The sequence below is a fragment of the Chaetodon trifascialis genome, chromosome 6 (genome assembly GCF_039877785.1).
Source record: "Chaetodon trifascialis isolate fChaTrf1 chromosome 6, fChaTrf1.hap1, whole genome shotgun sequence".
Lineage (NCBI taxonomy): Eukaryota > Metazoa > Chordata > Actinopteri > Chaetodontiformes > Chaetodontidae > Chaetodon > Chaetodon trifascialis.
Genome location: NC_092061.1, coordinates 12,323,988 through 12,344,428, shown reverse-complemented (window position 1 = coordinate 12,344,428; position 20,441 = coordinate 12,323,988). Strand labels below are relative to the sequence as shown.

The window sequence follows — 20,441 nt, the reverse complement described above, 5'->3', positions numbered from 1 at the left end:
CGTATAGACATACACAAAGGAGGTCTGTCATTTCTGATGGAGGTTATTGCTCCCTTGTTCCTTAATTGTTCCTTTAATGTGTTCCTCTGATCTCTGATCTGACACTGAGTAACTTTAACACAGTTATCTCTGAGATATATTCACCTCAATCCCCCTCAGTTAAAACCTAATTACTGCTTAAGTTGTCTGTGTCTGGCAGCTTAGTTGTTTGACTGTCTGTTTATCTGTCACAGTCTTTATTAAAACTCTAGCAGTCTGCCTGCCAGTCTGGGCATGTTTGTTGGCACAGTGATCATACAGATGTGCACACACACTATTAAATTCCCTTGCTGGGTCTCAGCTCTATATTTTATGCTGCTGGTAGAGGGAAAGAGAAGATTCACCATAACAAAGGGCTGATAGAAGGTTTTTAACAGCTTTAATGCAGTTAATCTTAAAAATGAATACGTTTTTCTGCAGAATCCAGTGCTTGTCATTGGTCTGACATTTTTCCACTGTCTTTATCTCTTCAGCCCATGTGCAAATCGTGTGATCCAGATTGAGCCTCATGCATACCTGGAAGGGGCAGACGGAAGTCACTACAGCCCCCCTCCATCCTATCGCACCCCCCCTCCCTCATATCGCACTCCTCCCCCAAGCTACAGCAGCCCCCCTCCGTCCTACAGCAGCCACGGCTTTGCCCAGCAGACCCAAATCACCATGCAGTCCACTGTGCAGCTCAGGACAGAGTACGACCCCCGAACTCAGGCCTTCTACACCACAGCTGAGCCCAGATCCCAGATTTCCGTGCAGCCCATCAACCCAGCTCCGACAAGGAGCAACCCTAACAACGATTATCACAGCAGCAGCACCAGCGGGAGCAGGAGCAGCAGCAGCAATCATGGCAATCTCAACAACAACAACAGCGGGAGCCGAGGTAATGGGGGATCTCGAGGTTCCGCCACCTTCTCCCATCATCATCCTGCACCTCCTCCTGTTGCCTCGACTTCAAATACTGGCTCAGTTCCTCAGGCTGATGTAGCCTCTTCAACTGGTCAGAGCCCAGAGAACAACAGCTCCACCCGGGACTTGTTGTCCCAGTTGGGAGAGGGCTCTCTGGGCCTGCGCTGCCTCGAGCCACCCTGCTCCCGCTGGACCCTCGCCTCTTTTGCTGAGAGGCACTACGCTCCTTTCCTTCTGCAGCCCACCACCAAGGTGAGTTTCACTTCACTGTGTGGGTGTTTGTAGAAAAGAGACCTGGAGACAGAGGGGAAATGCTTCTGTGTGAGGTATGAGTGTGTTCGTGCTGACTCACCATGGTGATAATTTGAATGGGAGGATTACTCACCAGAACGAATAGTAGGAGGAAATCTCGGGTGGAGGTTGTGGTCATGTCCTATCTGAGTCACACACACACACACAGACACAGACACACACACACACACACACACACACACACACACACACACACACAAACACACACAGTCTGACCTCAGTATAGTGGGTGGCCTGTCGTCTCCTTCCAGAACTGAAATCATTGAGTGGCCTGTATTTGACATTATTAGAAAATCTTTGTCATTTCATCACACAGTCAAACATTTTTTCTATATCACCAAATTGATTCATGCGTTCCCCTAATTGCTCTCCTCTCTTTTTTATTACAACCCACATTTTTATGACAATTTTGTGTCAATGAAAGTCTGATGGGACAAGAAACACAAGCAGTCAGATGCTCAGAGAGGTTGTAAACAAGCAGAGCGTTTAGCCAGATCATCAGAAAATCAAAGCGTTCAAGGTTTTCGTAATGCTTGGTGAACCTTATTACATGGAAAACTGTGTGTACGCAGTAGATCAAAGCTGAATGCGGAAGTCTGTCCGTCTGTGAACTTTTGAAAGCAAGTTCAGTGTTCATGTAAACATGGAGTTTGTTTAAAACCTGTATGATCATCTGACTTCTTGTGCTTCTTGCCATGTCAGCACTGTTGATGTTACTGTTGTGGTGAATTTAAAGTAATTGCCTTGCTTAAAGCTGTTGTTCCGCCAATTTACGTGAAAAAACTAACATCTTTTGGAATATGTTACAAAAATCCACCTTAGATCGTGCATTTTATCCATGTATTTGCTCTTCACTCATTCAGAATATGCAATGTGGTTTAAGCAGTAATTAGTGCAAGCTGTCCTGCCGTCACTGTGTGCAGGGAATTGATTGATGAAGCTCCATCTTCTGTTTCCAGGTGGTTGTGATTGTGCTGTTCCTCTGCCTGCTGGGAGTCAGTTTATACGGGACCACCCAGGTGAGGGATGGCCTGGAGCTGACAGATATCGTGCCCAGAGAGACCAGCGAGTACGACTTCATCGGTGCCCAGTTCAAGTTCTTCTCCTTCTACAACATGTATGTGGTGACGCAGCGGGCTGATTACGCCCAGAACCAGCCTCTGCTACACCAGCTCCACCAGCGGTTCCACACTGTTCGCTACGTGCTGAAGGAGGACAATGGACAGCTGCCCCGCATGTGGCTTCACTACTTGAGGGACTGGCTGCAAGGTAAAATTAAGCTTGATATATAATTACCACCCCAACTAGACCCACATTAGATTGGGCCACACCAGGAAAAAACTCTGTCTCTCTGTCAATTATTTAGAATAAAGTGGGTCAGATGTAGCAATATAATAATAATAATATGATATGAGTCAGCATTACCTCACTTACATTTCACTTTTGTACTGATGTCACACATGATTTGATATTAATACGTAATTTAACATAACTGTTCAAGATAGTTTAGGCATGGGAATAATTTGCTTTCTGATGAAACAGTTTTGAGATCATATTTTTTGTCTGTTTTGACATGAATCTGCTGGAAACAAGATGTTGGGCCAGAGTTCAGTAGTAGGTGGGATTGCAAAATGTACACTGACAGTAGCCTGATTAAATTCACTTGTGTCTTTCATAAGTGGGGTTGATGGAGGAGGACAAAGTGGAAGGCCATATTTTTGGCCTTTGGCAGCGTACAGCATGTTAGAACCTTTGGCAGTGGCGATAGTTGCAGATGATGCTGGCAGTGCATCCAGCTCTTTCTAGCGCTGCTTGTGCTAGTTTTTGTCTTTTTTTAACGAAAATCTGTCACTCCAAAATCTTATGACAATCTTTAATTTTATGAGACTTACATTTTGCATGATAGCAGGATTCACTTTGGGAGGGTTTGCTGGTCACATACGCAGCACAGACAGAATTTAAAAATGCCATTGATCGAGAATATTATCTTCCACATGTCAGCGCAATCCAAGAATGGGTCCATTTTCCGTGAGGAGGCGCACTCGCCGACTTGCCCGTAACGATAAAACACATTGTGTGAGTCTGTGTGTGAGCCGGCTGGAAACCACACAGAGAGAGTGTGGGTGAGAGAGAGAGAACTGTGTCTGATATTGCTCTCTGCAATGGTGGGACAAATTGGAGCCAGACAGGCCAAGGAACGAGACCCAAAACAACATCTCCCACAGACGGACCACAGCATGGGCCTTGGGGGAGAGCCGAGAGGGGGGGAGTGATACACATATGGATTAGAGAGTAGTATAGAAAAGGAGACACATGTTCCTGATATATTCCCTAATGATCACTTTGAATCAAAAGCAGCAGATTTTAGGCGTTTGAAGTCTTGTTTGGTGGTTGAGAATAGAACCGAGTTATCATATTAAATCAATCATGCTTATTATAGGGTTAGGGTTAGGTTTCAGTGTTGTGTTATGCCGGTCTGTTATGTGTTGTGTTTTCTTGTGAACTGGGCTTTGTAAGTGTGTCGCAGAGGAAGAATGAAGATAACGGGGCATGTAACCTTTTCAAACATCCACATCCAACCAATCTGTCTTGTTGTGGTTTCCTGCAGGTCTCCAGCAGGCGTTTGACAAGGACTGGGAGGCCGGCCGCATCACCCTCAACAGCTACAGGAACGGCTCAGACGATGGCGTCCTGGCGTACAAGCTTTTGGTGCAGACAGGACGCAGGGAAAAGCCCATCAACTTCAACCAGGTATGATTAAAAGTCGTTCAAAGTTAAGATATGATGTGTGCACACACATTTGAATTTGAATGCAGGGTTTATCGCACCTGAGGATAGACTTGAGAGATTATGGTGCTAGTGCCAAAGCTCTTTTGCCCTGTTGTGTGTGCATGTATGTTATATGTGATTGAGATTGCAAGAGCCACACCCAGCTTAAAAAAACTCTGTCTGTCTATCTGTCTTTTTCTCTTTCTCTGTGTCTGTCTTCATCTTTTCTCTGTGATGACTTTACCGAGCCCAGGAATTTAAAGCTCTCACTGGGGCTGCAGCCTGCTTCTGAAAAACCTATCAACTCTTCATTTAAACCATTTGTCCGACTTGGTAGTTCTCTCTCTCTCTCTCTGTATGTGCATTTGTGTGTGTGTGTGTGTGTGTGTGTGTGTGTGTGTGTGTGTGTGTGTGTGTGTGAGATAATTACAATGATCTTAATCAGCTGACAAACAGCCCTGCAGTTCAGCTAGACTGGAGTTTGACAGTGAACAGAGACATAAGTGAAGCTGGTGAGCAGTTTAGGTCTCAGACGGAGGTCCAGGAAGAATCTTAGCGGAAGATGAAATCAAGTCTCTTCTATGTCAGCAGAAAGACGCCAACCAGCTGATAATGAGAAAGAGTGGGAGATAAGCAGGAGGAAATGAGGGGAGAGATTGTGTTTGTGGAGGTGAGGAAACTTGCTCAGATTCGACAGGGAATTGCACGCTGTTTTTAGTTTAGTGCCACCTCCAAAAAACAACATACATGGATGCATGGCTGCCTTCTTTGGCAGGGAACAGTGAAAACAGAAGATAAGGCACTGGAGAATTATAAAAACAAAATTCTTGGCCAAGATTTCTGCAAACACAAAACAAGCCATGTCCTTTTCAACACCGAGATAATTTTCCTCAAAGATAATTAACTCTTGACATATAGCTCCACTGTGTCTTGTGTTTATTTATATTGATAATTTGTGTTTGAGTGTGTGTTCAAGTCGTGCATGTCTACAGTATGGACGTTTCTTCCCCGCTGTGCTCCTGGCTGTTGGCTTTTGGCTGATTCTCTTACCCACTGAGCTCCATTGCAGCCCTATACTACTCTTCCCATCCTCTCCACTAGCTGGGAGGAAGCAGAGGCAGGCCTGTGTGCGGCCCTGTGGCACCACTTCCTGTGCCTGTGAGGGAAGTGTATTTGCCGTGAGGCTTGGGGGCCGCCAGCAGAGCTGCCTGGGCTTCCCGTGACAGCTTGAAGACATACAGTTGTTGCGTATCCCGCTGTTAAATTCAATCCAGATCCTCTGGAATCCGGCTCTCTTTCTTGCCCCCTCTCCTTCACGAACTCCTGCTCGCACTACCACTCTCGCTCTCTCTCTCTTTCTCTCTGTTTCTCCTTTCCCCCCCTTTCCCTCCCTCCGTGCTCCTCTGCTGTGTCCTCTTTCATTGAGGGGAGCTGAAACACGTGGTTTCTTTGAGGCAGCTCTGTGTGTGCATTTGTATGTTTTGAGTGTGTGTTCTGCTTTTGTCTGTTGTGCGTGCACTTACAGCAGTAGCTGTTTTTTTTGTGCCTTAAAATGAGGACCAGATCTTTTCCAACCCAGGCAAATTGCAAAGCAAGATGCTTTATTTTGATATGCCACTCCATGGATCTGTGCAGAGGTGTTCTGCCTTTGATCTGTCGCTGCTAACATTTCTCTCCACACTGGGCGACCATTCGTTCCTTATGGCATTGGTTGGGAATGGAAGCTGGTTGTCTGTGTGTGTGTGTGTGTGTGTGTGTGTGTGTGTGTGTGTGAGTGTGAGTGTGAGAGAGTGAGTGTTAGAGAGTGAGTGTGTGGTTTGAAAATAGAAAGATAAAGCTTTGGAGGAGGTGGGTATGGAGAGGAGGAGGAGGAGGTGGAATGTTTGAAAGCGCTAAGGAAGGCTATGCTAACACTATCAAGAGCACTTTTTTTTCTCAGGGCCGGGTTGGTCTGTGGCGCCGGGCATTCTGGGTACCCGTAGGGGTCAGGAGAAGCAAGTGTGAGCAACATTTGTACAGATGTTGTGTTATTTTTATAGCTCTACTCCATTTGCTGGGTGGCATTTCCTTCAGTGTTAACAACCAGGTTAACTGCACACAGACGCGCTCAGGGACTCCAGCCAATTTTTTTATTGTTACGCTAACTTAAGCAATTTTTTCTCTCCCCACCCCCCCATCACAAGAAAACTACTCCATTCTTCATCCACCTAACCCCCTGAGTCCAGCTTCACCCCCAAAACTCTCTCTGCCTCTGTGAAGGAAGGATTTATGGTTCCTAGAAGGGAGAGTGGCAGAGCGGTCTGCAGTAATGGTTTTACCTCTCAGGAGGTAGCAATGCTAGGCTACAGCTCTCTGTTTCCACATGGGAGGGCAAGACAGCCATTCTTGTCTGCCTCCTACTGACCACAGTGCCGTCACAGCAAGTGATGCAGACTGAAACAGAACTTGGGAACAATCTGTAAACAGATAAAAACACAGCAAGGGTTTGGTCTTATTCATAGTGGGTGTGTGTCAGGAGTTTAGCTGCAAGCCATCAGAGACTTTGTAACATATTTTTTTTATCAACCAGCTCTGGTTCCTCAGACTGAAAGTGACCACAGTGTAAGGGAATCTGTTCTAAGCAATATTGCACGTTCAATTCTGGGTTAGTGAGCATGAACAAGTGTCTGCAGCCATGCTAGCAGCTCTGTGAGGCTGTACTGACGCACAGCAGTGCTTTGAGCTAAATGCTAATCAGTCAGTATAAATCAGTCATTAGGATTTATCCTCTGAGCACAATGAATGTCGACCAATTCTGTGGCAATCTATCCAGTAGTTGTTGAGATATGTTCAGCCTGGAACAAAGTGGTGGACCAAACTACTGACATGCCAACAGACCAACATTACTATCCATAGAGCTAGCATGCACAGCCAAAAAATACCAATAATATCGCCGCTCATTCATTTTAGGCGGCAATCACAACAGTTCAGAAAGTCTTATACAGTAACCAAAATGCAAGATTAGCAGTTGCCTCATGCAGCAAATATCAATATATTGGTACATGTCCCAGATTTAAGAGGACTTGGCAACACATTCATCTTCAGTCTGCTTCTTGACAGAAAAGTACTGCAAGGTCTCCTTCATAAATTTATTCAGAGTGGTCAGGACGTAGGGCCTGAGGTTGGCCAGCCAATATCTACTGTATGTAAAGGGAGAAGCTGATTCAACATTTTCCATGTTTTAATGTGGCATGATAATTCTGGGAAGCTGTGATGAGAAGTACGGGAATTTTCAGAAAGGCGACCAGTGTTTGACTTGTTGATTTTTCTTTGGTTGGAAAGAGAGAGGGACTAATATTTGACTTTTATTTTGAAAGCTGCTTCGTTCTCTTGCACTCATGCATGTGTATAAATAAGCATTTCTGTGGTCAGCTCACCTGTAGAATGTTTTGGTTAAACATGTCCCATTTCCACAATACCTTTTCATGTCCAATGTATACTTAATTGCAGCAATATGATTTCCGATGCAAGCTCCATCAAATTTTTTATCTTCATTTCGTTTTTTTTGCCATTTGATGCTTATTCCATTTTCAAATTTCGAAATTTGGCTTAGGACAGTTTAAATGTGAAGGACTCTAAAATGCATGCAAGTCCATACGTTTTAAGAGAATACGACAGAATAAAATCTACATCAGTAATTACGGCACCATCATTAATTCAACTCCTTTCTGGGTTTTGTAGCTGACTCGTCAGAGGCTTGTGGATGCAGATGGCATCATCAACCCCGGGGCTTTCTACATCTACCTAACCGCCTGGGTCAGCAATGATCCTGTGGCGTACGCTGCCTCGCAGGCCAACATTCGCCCACACCCTCCCGAGTGGCTCCACGACCGTACCGACTCCATGCCCGAGACACGCCTCAGCAGTAAGTCAGCATGCCATAAGTTCACAAAATACGCTAGAATTGAAAACAGGATGTTTTATAGTGTAATGGAATGAAGCTTTGCTTCAACACAAGGAAGGAAGTTTCAATCATGATGTTGTTTGCTGTGACAAATGAAGCTAATTTGAAATGTTACAGTTCATGCCTGCTGCATGGCACAGTTGAACAAATTACATTTACTAACTGTGTACTGAAATTTTAAGCTGAACTTTTGTGGGGTTCATTGGACTTGGCTGAGACTGTTTTTAAGGTTCCATACTGCAGCTGCTACATGTGAACAGTGTTTACCTCTTGTGGTTTGAGTTATTGCTCCTTGTCTGCCTCTTAGCTTTAAGTGAGGTAGTAGACTTTACTGTACCACTGCTGTGTGTGTGCATTTGTGTATGTGTGAGCTCAGGTTGCAAGGCTGAGGACCAAGACACAGCTCACTGTGGTTCCTCTAATGGTGCCTGTGGTGAATGCTATAATCCTGGCTACCATGGGGCCCTAGCATTACACACACACATACACACACGCACATTATTAAAACTCAGTGACCCCAAACACTACACACACCCTGTTCTCATTTCCCTACCACACACACAGACAGTAACTCACATAAAAAGTACAGTCATGTTGTTGTTTTATTCTAGCCTGTGATTTGGTACAAGCCAGGAAGTGCTCCACGGGGGAGGAAAATGATTGGATAACAAGGAGAGACTGGGTTTGGATGGGAAGCACAATTGGATAACAAGCAGGAAGTCCTTTACAGGGGGGAATATGATTGGATAAGCAGCGTGAAGTGCTTGGCTGTACAGGAGCCCCCCGGAGCAGATCTGTGTTGGCCGAAAGCCAACTCGTGTCCTAATGGAAATTTATAGTCCAGATTATAATGGGCCAAACCATGTTAGCAAGTGCTCCTGTCTGACCCTGAAGGCACTGTGGAATATACACACTCACACCAACACCAGACAATCCAAAAATGTGTTTTTATGTGAAAAATGATAGTCAGACAGATAGATGTGGAGTTGCTGAGTAGATCCTTCGATCATCCATACGCAGCAGTCTGTTGTTAGTTACACTGCAAGCAAAAAGCTGAATGAATACACTTTTGTAAGCACCAAACATGACTTCATAGCAGAATGACAGACAGGTAATGCGTGTTTGTGCATCTATATCATGCTTTATGTGGCAGTGCTAACTTTAGGGTGTGGTAATGGCGGTGATTCTGACATTGTAATTACCGTGAATCAATGTTAGCTCTGACACTCTGCTGTGTCTGGAACTGATAGGCCCTCATTAGCCAGGCTGGGCCACAGACTGGCTGGGTTTGAGTCAATGGAGCTCTGTTTCACGCTGCTACTCCCCCCCCCCCCCCCAGACACGCATGCACACATGCACACTCACCCACAGATGTAGCTACTCTTGGAACAAGGCTGGATTAGGGAGGGAAAGCCTTGATATCGGTGGTTTGGCTGAAGAGTCTAAAATGATTTCTGCAGATACATTAAATGATCAGAACGTAATGCTAGTTAATCAGAATAGACAAATATCATCTGCAGATGTCATTGTTGCCATTTTGATATATCTGATTATTTCTTTAATGTTCCACAGTTATCTGTTTCTCTGAATTGTAATTTCGTCATCTTGCAGGGATGTGTGGCTTCCAAGTATAAAATCATCATCAATTGTTGAATGGGGTCTAATAAAAATGATGTGGTGATTACAGCTGAATAAAGATGAAGTTCTGTCCTTTTATGCTTCCGACAAATTGACCGTCCTCTTATTGTCTCTCCATCCAGTCCCGGCTGCTGAGCCCATCGAATACGCACAGTTCCCCTTCTACCTCAACGGGCTCCGGGAGACGCCACAGTTTGTGGAGGCCATCGAGAGCGTGCGGGCCATCTGCAGCAACTACAGCCGACAAGGCCTACCCTCCTACCCCAACGGCTACCCTTTCCTGTTCTGGGAACAGTATGTTAGTCTGCGCCACTGGCTCCTGCTGTCCATCAGTGTCGTGCTCGCCTGCACATTTCTGGTGTGTGCCCTCTTCCTGCTCAACCCTTGGACCGCCGGCATCATAGTGAGTGTTACAAACAGACAATACCTGCAATACTGCTTGGTTATATGCGGTTGATTATGGCCAGAGACATGTACACATGTACCTGCTCACTACTTCTTACCTACTTTTTGTATGCCTACCATCTTGCAGGTTTGATAGGTTAAAGGAGTATGTTCCAAACAGGCTCACTCCTTAACACAGGGAGGCAGAAACCCCAACTTTCAGTTTGTAAAAAAATCCCTTTTCCTGCTCTCCTCCCTTTATTTCCTGGTTTTTATGTGTGGTCCTGAAGGCATCTCAGAGAAGAGAGTTGGAAAGGAGAAGGGGCTGCTGTGTGTTATTGTAGCCCCAGTCACCAGTGTTTATCTTGTGCTGTTTTGTCAGGGCCAGTCTGTTTAGTCTAGTCCAACACTCCCAGACACCAACGCTGAAATAAATGGAGATAGGACACAAAGTTGCTCAGGCTACTTTCTCCCACTCTAATCCTATAAAAAGTTAGATTTTATTTCCATCCTCCTCTCTCCTCCCCTCCTCCTCTCACAAGAGCAGTTTCCAAGGATACACACATGTGTAGGCAAGCACGCAGACACACACGCAGATATGTATATGCTTGCACACATACAGTATGAACGCGTAAACACGCAGGTACATAATTCACACAGAAACACATACACAGGGCGCTCTGGTTTTTCTCTCTGGTGGGTTGTATTTTACGACAGGCAGTGGCCAGGCCACCCGAGCCCTTAAACAGGGGAGGAGGGGACTTCATGGTCATCCTTCAGGCTTTTACTAGCAAGATCAAAAGACGAGTTATGGAGAGGCGTCAAGTTTAACCATTTGCTCTGTCCAGAAACAGACCACCGCCAGCCCTGCAACGTCAAACCCTCAGCCATAAGCACTTTCAAACCCTCTCAGCTATTTGCCCTGAAATCCATCTTAACTACAGAGTCCGATGCCTGTTTAAGCCTTGTGTCTTGTGTTTGGGTTTATACAGATGTTTCAGATCCACTTCATATTGACTGCTGTTCACACTTCACATCACAATAGATCCAAGCCGCATCTCGAGTGACCACTTGTGATCGGGATTTGCATCCATGTTAATTAATCTTTCACTTTATCTGTGGAAAACCTTTACCCTGAGTTGACTGTCACAAGATATCTAGAAATGCAAGGTCTACTAAGACCTTAAAAGACAGAAATAGTCAAGTGTAGATGCAGGTTTAATTCCCTGAAAATCTCTTAATGTGAGTATATGTCTTCTCAACATATCTGTCCACTTGTGATCAGATCATCCAAGATGCACTTGTGCATGAAGTGTAAACAGAACCCGACACGCACACATTCCCACACGCACATACTCTGCGCTCGCTCATTGTATATGCACCCACATATATACGCATACACTCAGCTCCCTCCCCTGCCCACCTCAACCCTCTTCAAAGGATTTGGGCCCCATGTAACCTGACACCTGTCAGCTGATAATGGCATTTACTCCCAGCTCCTGTCCTGCTCTGCACTGAAGCCTTCACACACACACACACACACACACACACACACACACACACACACACACGCACATTTTTGGTTACTATCACATCTATAAGATAGAGTTTCTCACACATATCATAGTTTTTGTATAATGTGTATATTTGTGTAATGAACCCACAGAAACCACTTGAAGAGAGAGTTTACCTTAAACATTGTACAAACTAAAACCATGAGTAAACTAATTATACTCTCTCGTCTTGCAAGTATAATGATTAGATGTGTAAAATCGCTTTTCATATGTAGATTTATGAAGCACCTTCCTTTCTAACAGAAGCTCGTCCTTTCCCCTCCAGGTGTTGGTGCTTTCTCTCATGACTGTGGAGCTGTTTGGCTTCATGGGCCTGATGGGAATCAAGCTCAGTGCTGTTCCTGTGGTCATTCTCATCGCCTCTGTGGGCATCGGAGTGGAGTTCACCGTCCATGTGGCCCTGGTAGGCATATGTACACTGAAATAGATAAATAAAATATCCAGGGTCAGTGTATAGTTGACGTCTGTTGCTTTCTGATCTTAAATGCTATAATAAGGATTGCTGGAGCATTTTTTCAGGTCCCAGGAATGCTGAAATGTTTTTTTTTTTTGGGAACAGTTTTGGAATCAGTGATCCTCTTGAGAACAACACATACATTATGTTTTCTGTGTGTGTGCTGTAGGCGTTCCTGACAGCCATAGGGGATCGTCACAAGCGGGCAGTGCTGGCGTTGGAGCACATGTTTGCTCCGGTGCTCGATGGAGCCTTTTCCACCTTATTAGGTGTCTTAATGCTTGCTGGCTCTGAGTTCGACTTTATTGTCAGGTGAGTAAAAGAATCGAACCGTATTTTAAAAAAAATGCCACATTCATTTATCAGAATCTATAAGCACACAGGACGTCTATGTGTGGCGTCAGTAGACCGTTGAGACCATGCCTCAACCTGTATGTCACACAGGAATCTACTTGAGACACCAATCATGCATGAAGGCTCATCACTTTCCTCCCGTCCCCTCCCTCAATCTTTCTCATCTTCCACCCACATCTCCCTTTTTGTATTCCCTCTCTGTAAACCTCATCCCTTTTCAAGCCACTAGTGACATACCTGATTTTTTTTTTTTTTTTTTTTGAGATTTCTGGGGTCTTGCTCTCCAAGAGATGTCATAAATGAGGCCTTTGTCTTTCTCCACCCTCCTCTGCCCTTGTGTCTTTCCTTTCATCCTCCTATTCTCCCCCATAGTGTCTCTCATGCTTGACATTTTAGGGGAAACCAGAGGAAGGATGGAGAGTTGAAGGTCAGGAGAACAAGAAGGAGGAGGGCTATGCGAGGGAATAGATGGAGAGGCAGAGAGAAACAAAGTGAAAGAGAGTGAAGGGGGGGCAGGAAAGTCTTCTGGCTTTTGTAATCTCCCTCAGCTAGTTTAATTGCCCTCGCCAGACATTTATAAGCATGGGAAGGAGTCACGGGGTGGGGGGCTAGAGGGCAGTTGTGGAAAGACAGGAGAAGTGGAAATTAAAGCAGACACACTGTGGGGGCTCAGTGTCGGCGGCTCCTTTTGTGTGTGTGCACTCTTGTAAGCATCTGACAGAAAGGTATCAACCAGCCGCCATACGAGGGGAGGAAAATGAATGTTTCTGTGCATTCTCAAGTATTATGAGGAGTTTCCAGTGAGCTCAGTGAATAACTTAAAGTAGCTGAGGTAGCTGTATAATTTGGTTGACCCCCTCCTTTCAGAAAAGGGAGCACTCAAGTCCATGTGATGTGCAAGCACACAAACTCTGTCATGTGTACAGGCCTGCGCTCATGCATGCACACCCACACAATCACACACACACACATCAACCTGCTCCCGACCTTGTAATCATGGGGGTCAATGATGGGGTGCCTGCCAGTGAGAGCACACACAGATACACACTCAGAGAGACACATACAAACAGACGCACATACACACACAAACACAGGGAGGCCTATAGACCTTCTCTCCTCACCTCCAGTGGTGTGGCTCTGGTTTCTGGCTCAGTCCCGGGCCTCCATTTAAAGGTTCTGCTGTTGTCTGAGCAAACAAAGCTGCGGCCCAAGACGGTGCAATAACAACAGGCCCGGCTCGTATTTTTCTGCTTGCGCCGAAAGAAATGTTTCCCTGACTTTCCCCCTTCAGCCCTGTGAATGTTTTCACTCTAAACAGCCCAACGGGCCACTCAGCCTGGTATGTTGGTCGCACGCGTGCATGTGTGTGCATATATGCGGGTGCAAAGGTGACGTGGCGTTTACCCCTCCTGGTGTGTGTGGAAATGCTAACTGTAGGTAGTAACGACACAGTTAGTTCAGTTCAGAAACAGTTCTGATAATCAGATACGAGTAAGTGAAGGATGGGTGGGTGGGCTTTAAATACTGTGTAGTAATAATCCAAGCTAGCTGACAGGTGCTCAGCCCTGATCAGGGGCTTTCTGTCACTGTTCTGTTGTGGCTTAAAGGGTCCAGCACATGTAAAGGTAAAGAAAAAAGGTGCACAAGCACAGGTACCTTGGCAAGCTTTTTTTTTTTTCAAGTTTAGCATTCTTAGAAAACTGCAATTGCCGTATGCATTGCTATAATGTCCACTGACCTTTGTGAATTCATTTTGGTGGAGAACAACAACACATAGATTCTTGTACAATCATGAACACAATTCAGAGAATTTTTTTTTCCAAGTATCCTGGAAAGTAAAAATCAAGCTAGCTGGTTGCAGGTTACTTCATCTATCTGCAGGCTTCATCTCTCTCTCTCTCTCTCTCTCTCTCTCTCTCTCTCTCTCTCTCTCTCTCTCTCTCTCTCTCTCCTCTGATTCTTTCACTCTGCCTCGGCTTCTCTGTTCGCCCCAGAGAGTAAACTGAAGCGAGAAAATGAGAGACATGAGGCCTGTGGTATGAAACTGCATGTGAGAATGGGAGGCAACACATAATATATCAAGGCTCATATAAAAGTCTACAGACTAGATCATATCAGGTTTATTTAATGATGCATTTAGGGTCTCTTTTCCTGTAAACTGGATTTATTGTGTCTTGGAATATAACTGGCATGACCTAGTTTAGTTTGGAGCAGCAGAACTGTGTGTCCATACCAGCACTCCCAAATTGTCATGGGGGCATTTTGCATATTTAGTAAGTTTCCATCCTGTTCCACAGTCGGACACAGTGTACCAGTTTTGCAAAGGTGAGGCCACCCATGCTGCCAAGATGAGAACCAGCTCTCCTGACTTGTGGTTCTCCTGCACAATGCCTGCTTCCTTGCACATACGCGTATTGATAGAAACACACACACAGATTAGTTATGAATGTGTGTTTAGTTTGAGGCCCAGCTGCATAACGTGCCAGCGCATCTACACCTCAGTTAGCCCACACTTGAACACAGGCATTCACACACACACACAAACAGCAAAGTCAAGAGGCAGGAGAAGGGGTTTGTGGTTCATCAATGTGTCCTTGATAACCTGAGAGCTTCCACTGGAGAACCAAGTGAGGAGGAAAGCCTTTCCTAATGAAGGGAGCTGAATTGGTGAGAGAGAGAGAGAGCGAGGGAGAGAGAGACGGGGATTTAGAGTGGAGATTGGGGGGTCTTACCTGATACATTGGAGATTTAATTAGACGGAGAGGATTGTGGAGTGGCCGGGAATTTCACAGGGGCTTAACTGGAAAGAAGGGAGAGACAAGTGAGGCAGAGAAGAGAGAGAAAGAAATAAAAGAGGGAGAGAGAGAGAGAGCAGGGAGGGGTGGCGCTCGGAGGGTCCCCTTCTCTTCTTCCTAGACTAAATTGTTTAAATTCTATACCCTTCACTTCATTTGTTTGCCTCTCCCTCTCTCTTTTTTAGAGCCGGAGAGGAGAGAGGCCCCTGTCCTCTTGTGCCCCCCCCCCCCCCAACGTTCCCCTCACTCGCCTCTCCTCTCCTCCCCCCTCTTACCCCTTCCCCCTCCATTCACATTCCTCACTGCTTTGTTTTCTCCATGTTTGCTTATACACCACACACCCAAGAGAGAGTACCCTCGCCCCCAATAACCCCCCTCCCCACCTCTTTTTTTTTCCTTCTTTCCTCCCGTGCCTTTGAATTAACCAGCTCTGGCTAATTATGCTTCCCCTTTCTTTCCTCTCTGCGGCTTCTTTAAGACTAACCCTCTTTGGCAGGACTTAGAAACACACAAGGTACCTTTCTGTTTTGCTCCTCAAAACCACAGTGCATGCCTGCCTGTCTGTGGGGGGTTTATATACAGTACATGTGTGTGTTTGGGGAGTGGCCGAGTGTCTTTGTGGGAGTATTATTTCGGGCATGTGTAATGGTTGATTTTGCACATGTCTCCCCACGTCTAAACCTCTGTGGTTTGCACAGGTATTTTCTTTGTTTTTTTGCCTGCTCTGTTTCTCTTCTTGTCTGTGTTGGTCTGAGCAACTTTGTTTTTTTTTTTGTTTTTTTTTTATCCACTCATGAAATGTCTCCTTTCTGTTTGCAGTATCTGGAATTTTCTTATCTCTAAATGTCTTTATGTTGTATCACAGAGGACGAGAGAGGCAAATTGTATGTTTTGCATGCAGTGTGTTACATGTCACATTCAGTTAAAGTATTCCTGAGATTAAACTTTATTCCTTATGTTCAGCTACTTTTCTCTGTGCTTGTGGTGTGTTGCAGGTATTTCTTTGCAGTGTTGGCCATCCTAACGGTTCTTGGAGTACTCAATGGATTGGTCCTTCTTCCAGTATTACTGTCATACTTTGGGCCCTATCCAGAGGTAAGGTTCCAACGAATACAACTGCATGAAAAGATACTCTAAGTTGACTAGAAAAATGGATAATTTATTTTTCTTTAGCTTGTCATACAAAGGCTCTTCTGTTTATTTTTCCTCCTAGCAGTGGAATAGCCACTTACTGCTGCCTCCTCACCTTCTTGCATTTCACCTCTCAGGTGTCTCCAGTCGATGGTCGTAGCCGGTTACCCACCCCGTCCCCGGAAGCCCCTCCTAACGTGGTCCACTTCTCAGTCCATCCTCACCACACAGCCGCGGCCACCACTATCTCTGGTGCAGCTTCAGACTCGTCCGACTCGGAGTACAGCTCAAACACCACAGTGTCCGGTATCAGCCAGGAGCTGCAGAACTACAACCTGACCTCACACAGAGGACAGACTCGAGCTGAGGAGCAGCAGTACCACCTCCAGACCAGCAGGGGCAGAGCAGCCAGGACAGTGGAGGAAAGGAGAGCAGGATCAGGGCATAGGCGCTCAGCCAGACAACCTGACCCTCCGACCTATACTATGTCTTCGGTAAGAAAATATCCCCCATCGTGTTGCATGTATGATTCTCTAATTCCAGATGTTGTAATTTCTCATTTACAGAAATAAATAATCTTATTGTCTTGCTCCACAGTCTGTGTCGTCTCAGGGTTGTGATTCTGGGCCCCAGCCCAGGGCTACTCAGCGTAACAGCAGGGACCCCAAGACCCAGCTGCACTGGCAGGTCCCACCCCCAGCCCGCCCGCGCATGGACGCTTTTGAAACTGCTACTGAGGCTGGGGGCCATTGTGGCTCACACGGCCATAGAGAACACTCAGCGGGCCACAGAGCCCGCTCTTCCCACAACACCCAGCCTAATCACCACCTCCCGCACCACCACCCCAACCCTACCCCGTATTGCCAACCCATCACCACAGTAACAGCGTCAGCCTCCGTCACTGTTGCCGTCCACCCGGCCCCTTTGTCCAACCAGAGCCCTCCCACTTCCTCTTATCCAGGTTACACTGCAACAGACAGTTACTGCCCATCAGGGCCGGAGGAGCCAGAGCCTGCCTTCCAGGACCCACATGTGCCACTGGACACCCATGCAGGGACCAGAGGAGTCAAGGTTGAGGCCATGGAGCTTCAAGACTTGGAGTTTGAGGCAGCTGAAAGCAACAGTGGCAGACGGGCAAGCTGAGGTGAGCTTTCAACCACATCAATAGAGCCATCTGTATTAAAATTGACCTTTCAGGAATGTCTGTTTCGTCAATAAGTACTGACAGAACAATCTCTTTTTATTTCCAGTTGTGGAGAATGGAAGTACAACGGCCAAAGATGGACTCCTCTGTATTACTAAGCAGCTGACCCAGCCTGGTGCAGCCCAGCCCAGCGTAGCCCAGCCAGGCTCAACCCCGGCCCTTAGCAGCGAAAAACACGCCAGTGTTGCCGTCATGGTGCTCATTCTTACTGTAACCCAGTGGACTATTGTCTTAGATAATTCTATCTATATTTAAAAGATGTATACATATGTAAATATGAACAAAAAGTAGCTATAATTTTAGGAGCTGTACAACTCCTCATGTTAACAGACTGGGGCTGCCATTCTATATGGTGTATGTCTGCGTGTGTGTGTGCGCAAGTGTGAGTGAATGTTTGCGCGTGTACGAGAGAGAGAGATAGATCTCTGATTACTGTTGACTCATCTGTGGATCTGTGCCATTAGGAAGCTTCATCTAGACAAAATTACCTGTCAGCATTCACTGTTGCTGCTCAAAATATTTTTTAAGATAATATACATTTATAACTCTATGCAAATGTCTCTTTAAACAAAAGAAGTGATCTGTCTACATATATGTTCGTGCGTGTGTGTGTAATAGTTGCGTGTAGGGCTGTATGATGTGAAACAGTCCCGTTATTTTCTGGCTTATACATCAGATACATCCTCAGAAAGGACTAACATTTACACTCATTTAAGACATGAGGGAATCTGTTAGAATTATCAAACAGGGCTATGGTATATATGTGTGTGTGCGCGTTTATGTGTGTGTGTGTTTATTATTGTATAAAGGTACGCATGTTAAACTATTAATTTTTTATCACAAACCTGTGGTAGTTATGAAACAATTACTGTTTAACTTGACACGCTATGCGTGCTATTTAAGACGAGCAGATATGAAGAAATTTTAAAAGCTGTTTTTTTTTGTTTGTTTGTTTTGGTTTGTTTTGTTCTTTTAGTTATTGCCTCTGCATTGGAACCTGTTTCTGCTCTCAGCTTTGTATCACTGTCTGTTAGGCTGCTCTCTGGCCGTATTTTACTGTAAGAGGTTATGTATTGTTTAACCCTAGCAGGCTCAAAACAGGTTCTGTCTTGTATACTGACATACGAGCAGTAAACCCACCTCAGAAACTCACTCTGCCATTACAGGGACATTCACATTACTGATTCTGGAACAGGGTCAACATGGGGTTGCTAACTCTGTGCCCTAAGTGTCTGTGTAGTGGATAAGCTAAAGCTCAGACTGTATACTGTATGACCCGATTAAACGTGGCACTTGACTGCATTTAAACTTCATTCACAGGAATATCTCGCCTCAAATAGCTCTTTATTTCTGTCCAACCAATAAGCTATCCCACACAGCCTGCTCAGGGCTAAGCCCTATATGGCCTGACAATGTGCTCTCTGTGTATCTCAATGTATTTATGTGTGTAAACATTATGTGTGTGTGGTCGTCCATCCTCTTACTCTGTCTCAGCTCTCAAGACAACTGGCCCCAGTTTGGCCTCAGCCGTCCCCACTGACCTCAGCTAATAGAAATCCATAACATAAAGCTATGACACTAATTGGAAGTCCTGCCCCCCCTTGAATGCCGAATGGAACAGCCCAGAACTTCGGGGGTCAGAGTTTACACTGCCAGTCCCCCTTTCTACAAGCAATGGCCAGTTTATGTCTGCATGTGTGTGTATGTCAGCATGCATACCCATAACCCCCCCTTAGTTCCAGACGCAGGCCCCTTTGACCCCGTCACTCACCCCCTCCACGCCTCAGTTTGCCTCCACTTTTACACTCTCACTTCCTGTTGAACACGTGTAGCTCTTCCCAGAAGTCTTTGCAGTTTTCCTCCTTCTGTCCACCACGTTCTATCAGCTGCTTGCATGAAATAGGTCGTTCTGTTTGTTTTTGTTTTCTCCCAATGTCACATTGGCAGTAGCGGAGAGAATCATAGCTGGCAACTATTTTATTCATTTTTAAATGTTGTTTGTTTGTTTTTTGTTTTCAACGTTCAATTGCGATATTTATATTTTTGTAATATAAAATATGTTGTTATTTTCTTTCCTTATTGTCGTGATGCCAGTGGATAACAAATGCAGGGATTTTTATGTCTATTGAAAAAAAAAACACTATTACAGTTTAATGTTTTTACATTAATGGAGTTTGATCTGTATAAAGTGCTTACTAATGTTAAATAGGAAAAAAGAGTATATAACATTTTACACTACAGGTCTCATCATAGCTCTTAGAGGATTTTAAAAGGAAAAAAAAAAAATCAGTGGTTCTTCCAGACTGCCATTTTGGTCTCAGTTGGCATGGATGTATGCTGTTTTCAGTTACAAAGATAAATGTATGCCATATAATTTATTTATATGAAAATTTATTTTTGTAGTGTACATAGTAGTTGTCAAGGTATTTGACAGAAGTATATTTTTAAAGAGTTTATATGTAATGATATACCATAACAGAAAAAACTTAAGGTGCACACTTTCACTGCTAACTGTCTTGTGAGACAACATCGACACCTCCCCTTCAGTATTATGTTCCGATCCTTGGAGAGAGACAGCTGTTTCTATGGGTTTGTCAAAGGCTAGCCATGAAAGTAGAAAATTGTACTAGCTCTCTAAATATTAATGTTCAAACACTGATAGAATTCTAACAAATAAAAATATTATAACTTATTTGTCTCTTTGTTCATAACTTTAATAAATGGAAACTTTAAAAAAAATGCATTGCTCTGACTGTGAGTTGATTTTTTTTTTTCAGTTTTCTCTCAGTAGCAGTCCTTTAATTTCTGATTGAAAATTGCACATGTACGCACCTCCCATAACTTTCTAAAGAATCATCCTTTCACGCTGTCTTACTGACAGCCCAGCACTACAAACATCACCTCCATGCAAAATAGTATTCCCCATTAAGCATTGCTACAG

At 44.9% G+C, this 20,441-nt stretch overlaps 1 protein-coding gene across 3 annotated transcripts in view; it reads left to right on the top strand.

The window, feature by feature from the left end:
• Window positions 1-20,212, top strand: part of ptch1 (patched 1) — a 55,282-nt gene extending 35,070 nt beyond the window's left edge. Inside the window, exons 14-24 of one of the 3 annotated variants that reach the window (XM_070964603.1) lie at window positions 513-1,194; window positions 2,214-2,523; window positions 3,863-4,005; window positions 7,744-7,927; window positions 9,727-10,007; window positions 11,828-11,965; window positions 12,186-12,328; window positions 16,161-16,260; window positions 16,434-16,790; window positions 16,894-17,440; window positions 17,547-20,212. In XM_070964603.1, coding sequence (XP_070820704.1) covers window positions 513-1,194; window positions 2,214-2,523; window positions 3,863-4,005; window positions 7,744-7,927; window positions 9,727-10,007; window positions 11,828-11,965; window positions 12,186-12,328; window positions 16,161-16,260; window positions 16,434-16,790; window positions 16,894-17,439 — 2,884 coding nt within the window. In that variant the 3' untranslated portion in view covers window position 17,440; window positions 17,547-20,212. Of the gene's footprint in view, window positions 1-512; window positions 1,195-2,213; window positions 2,524-3,862; window positions 4,006-4,276; window positions 4,324-7,743; window positions 7,928-9,726; window positions 10,008-11,827; window positions 11,966-12,185; window positions 12,329-15,643; window positions 15,680-16,160; window positions 16,261-16,433; window positions 16,791-16,893; window positions 17,441-17,546 lie in introns of those variants that run through there. The other 2 variants (XR_011602293.1, XM_070964604.1) reach the window with 2 other exon arrangements.
• Window positions 20,213-20,441: the final 229 nt, after the last annotated feature.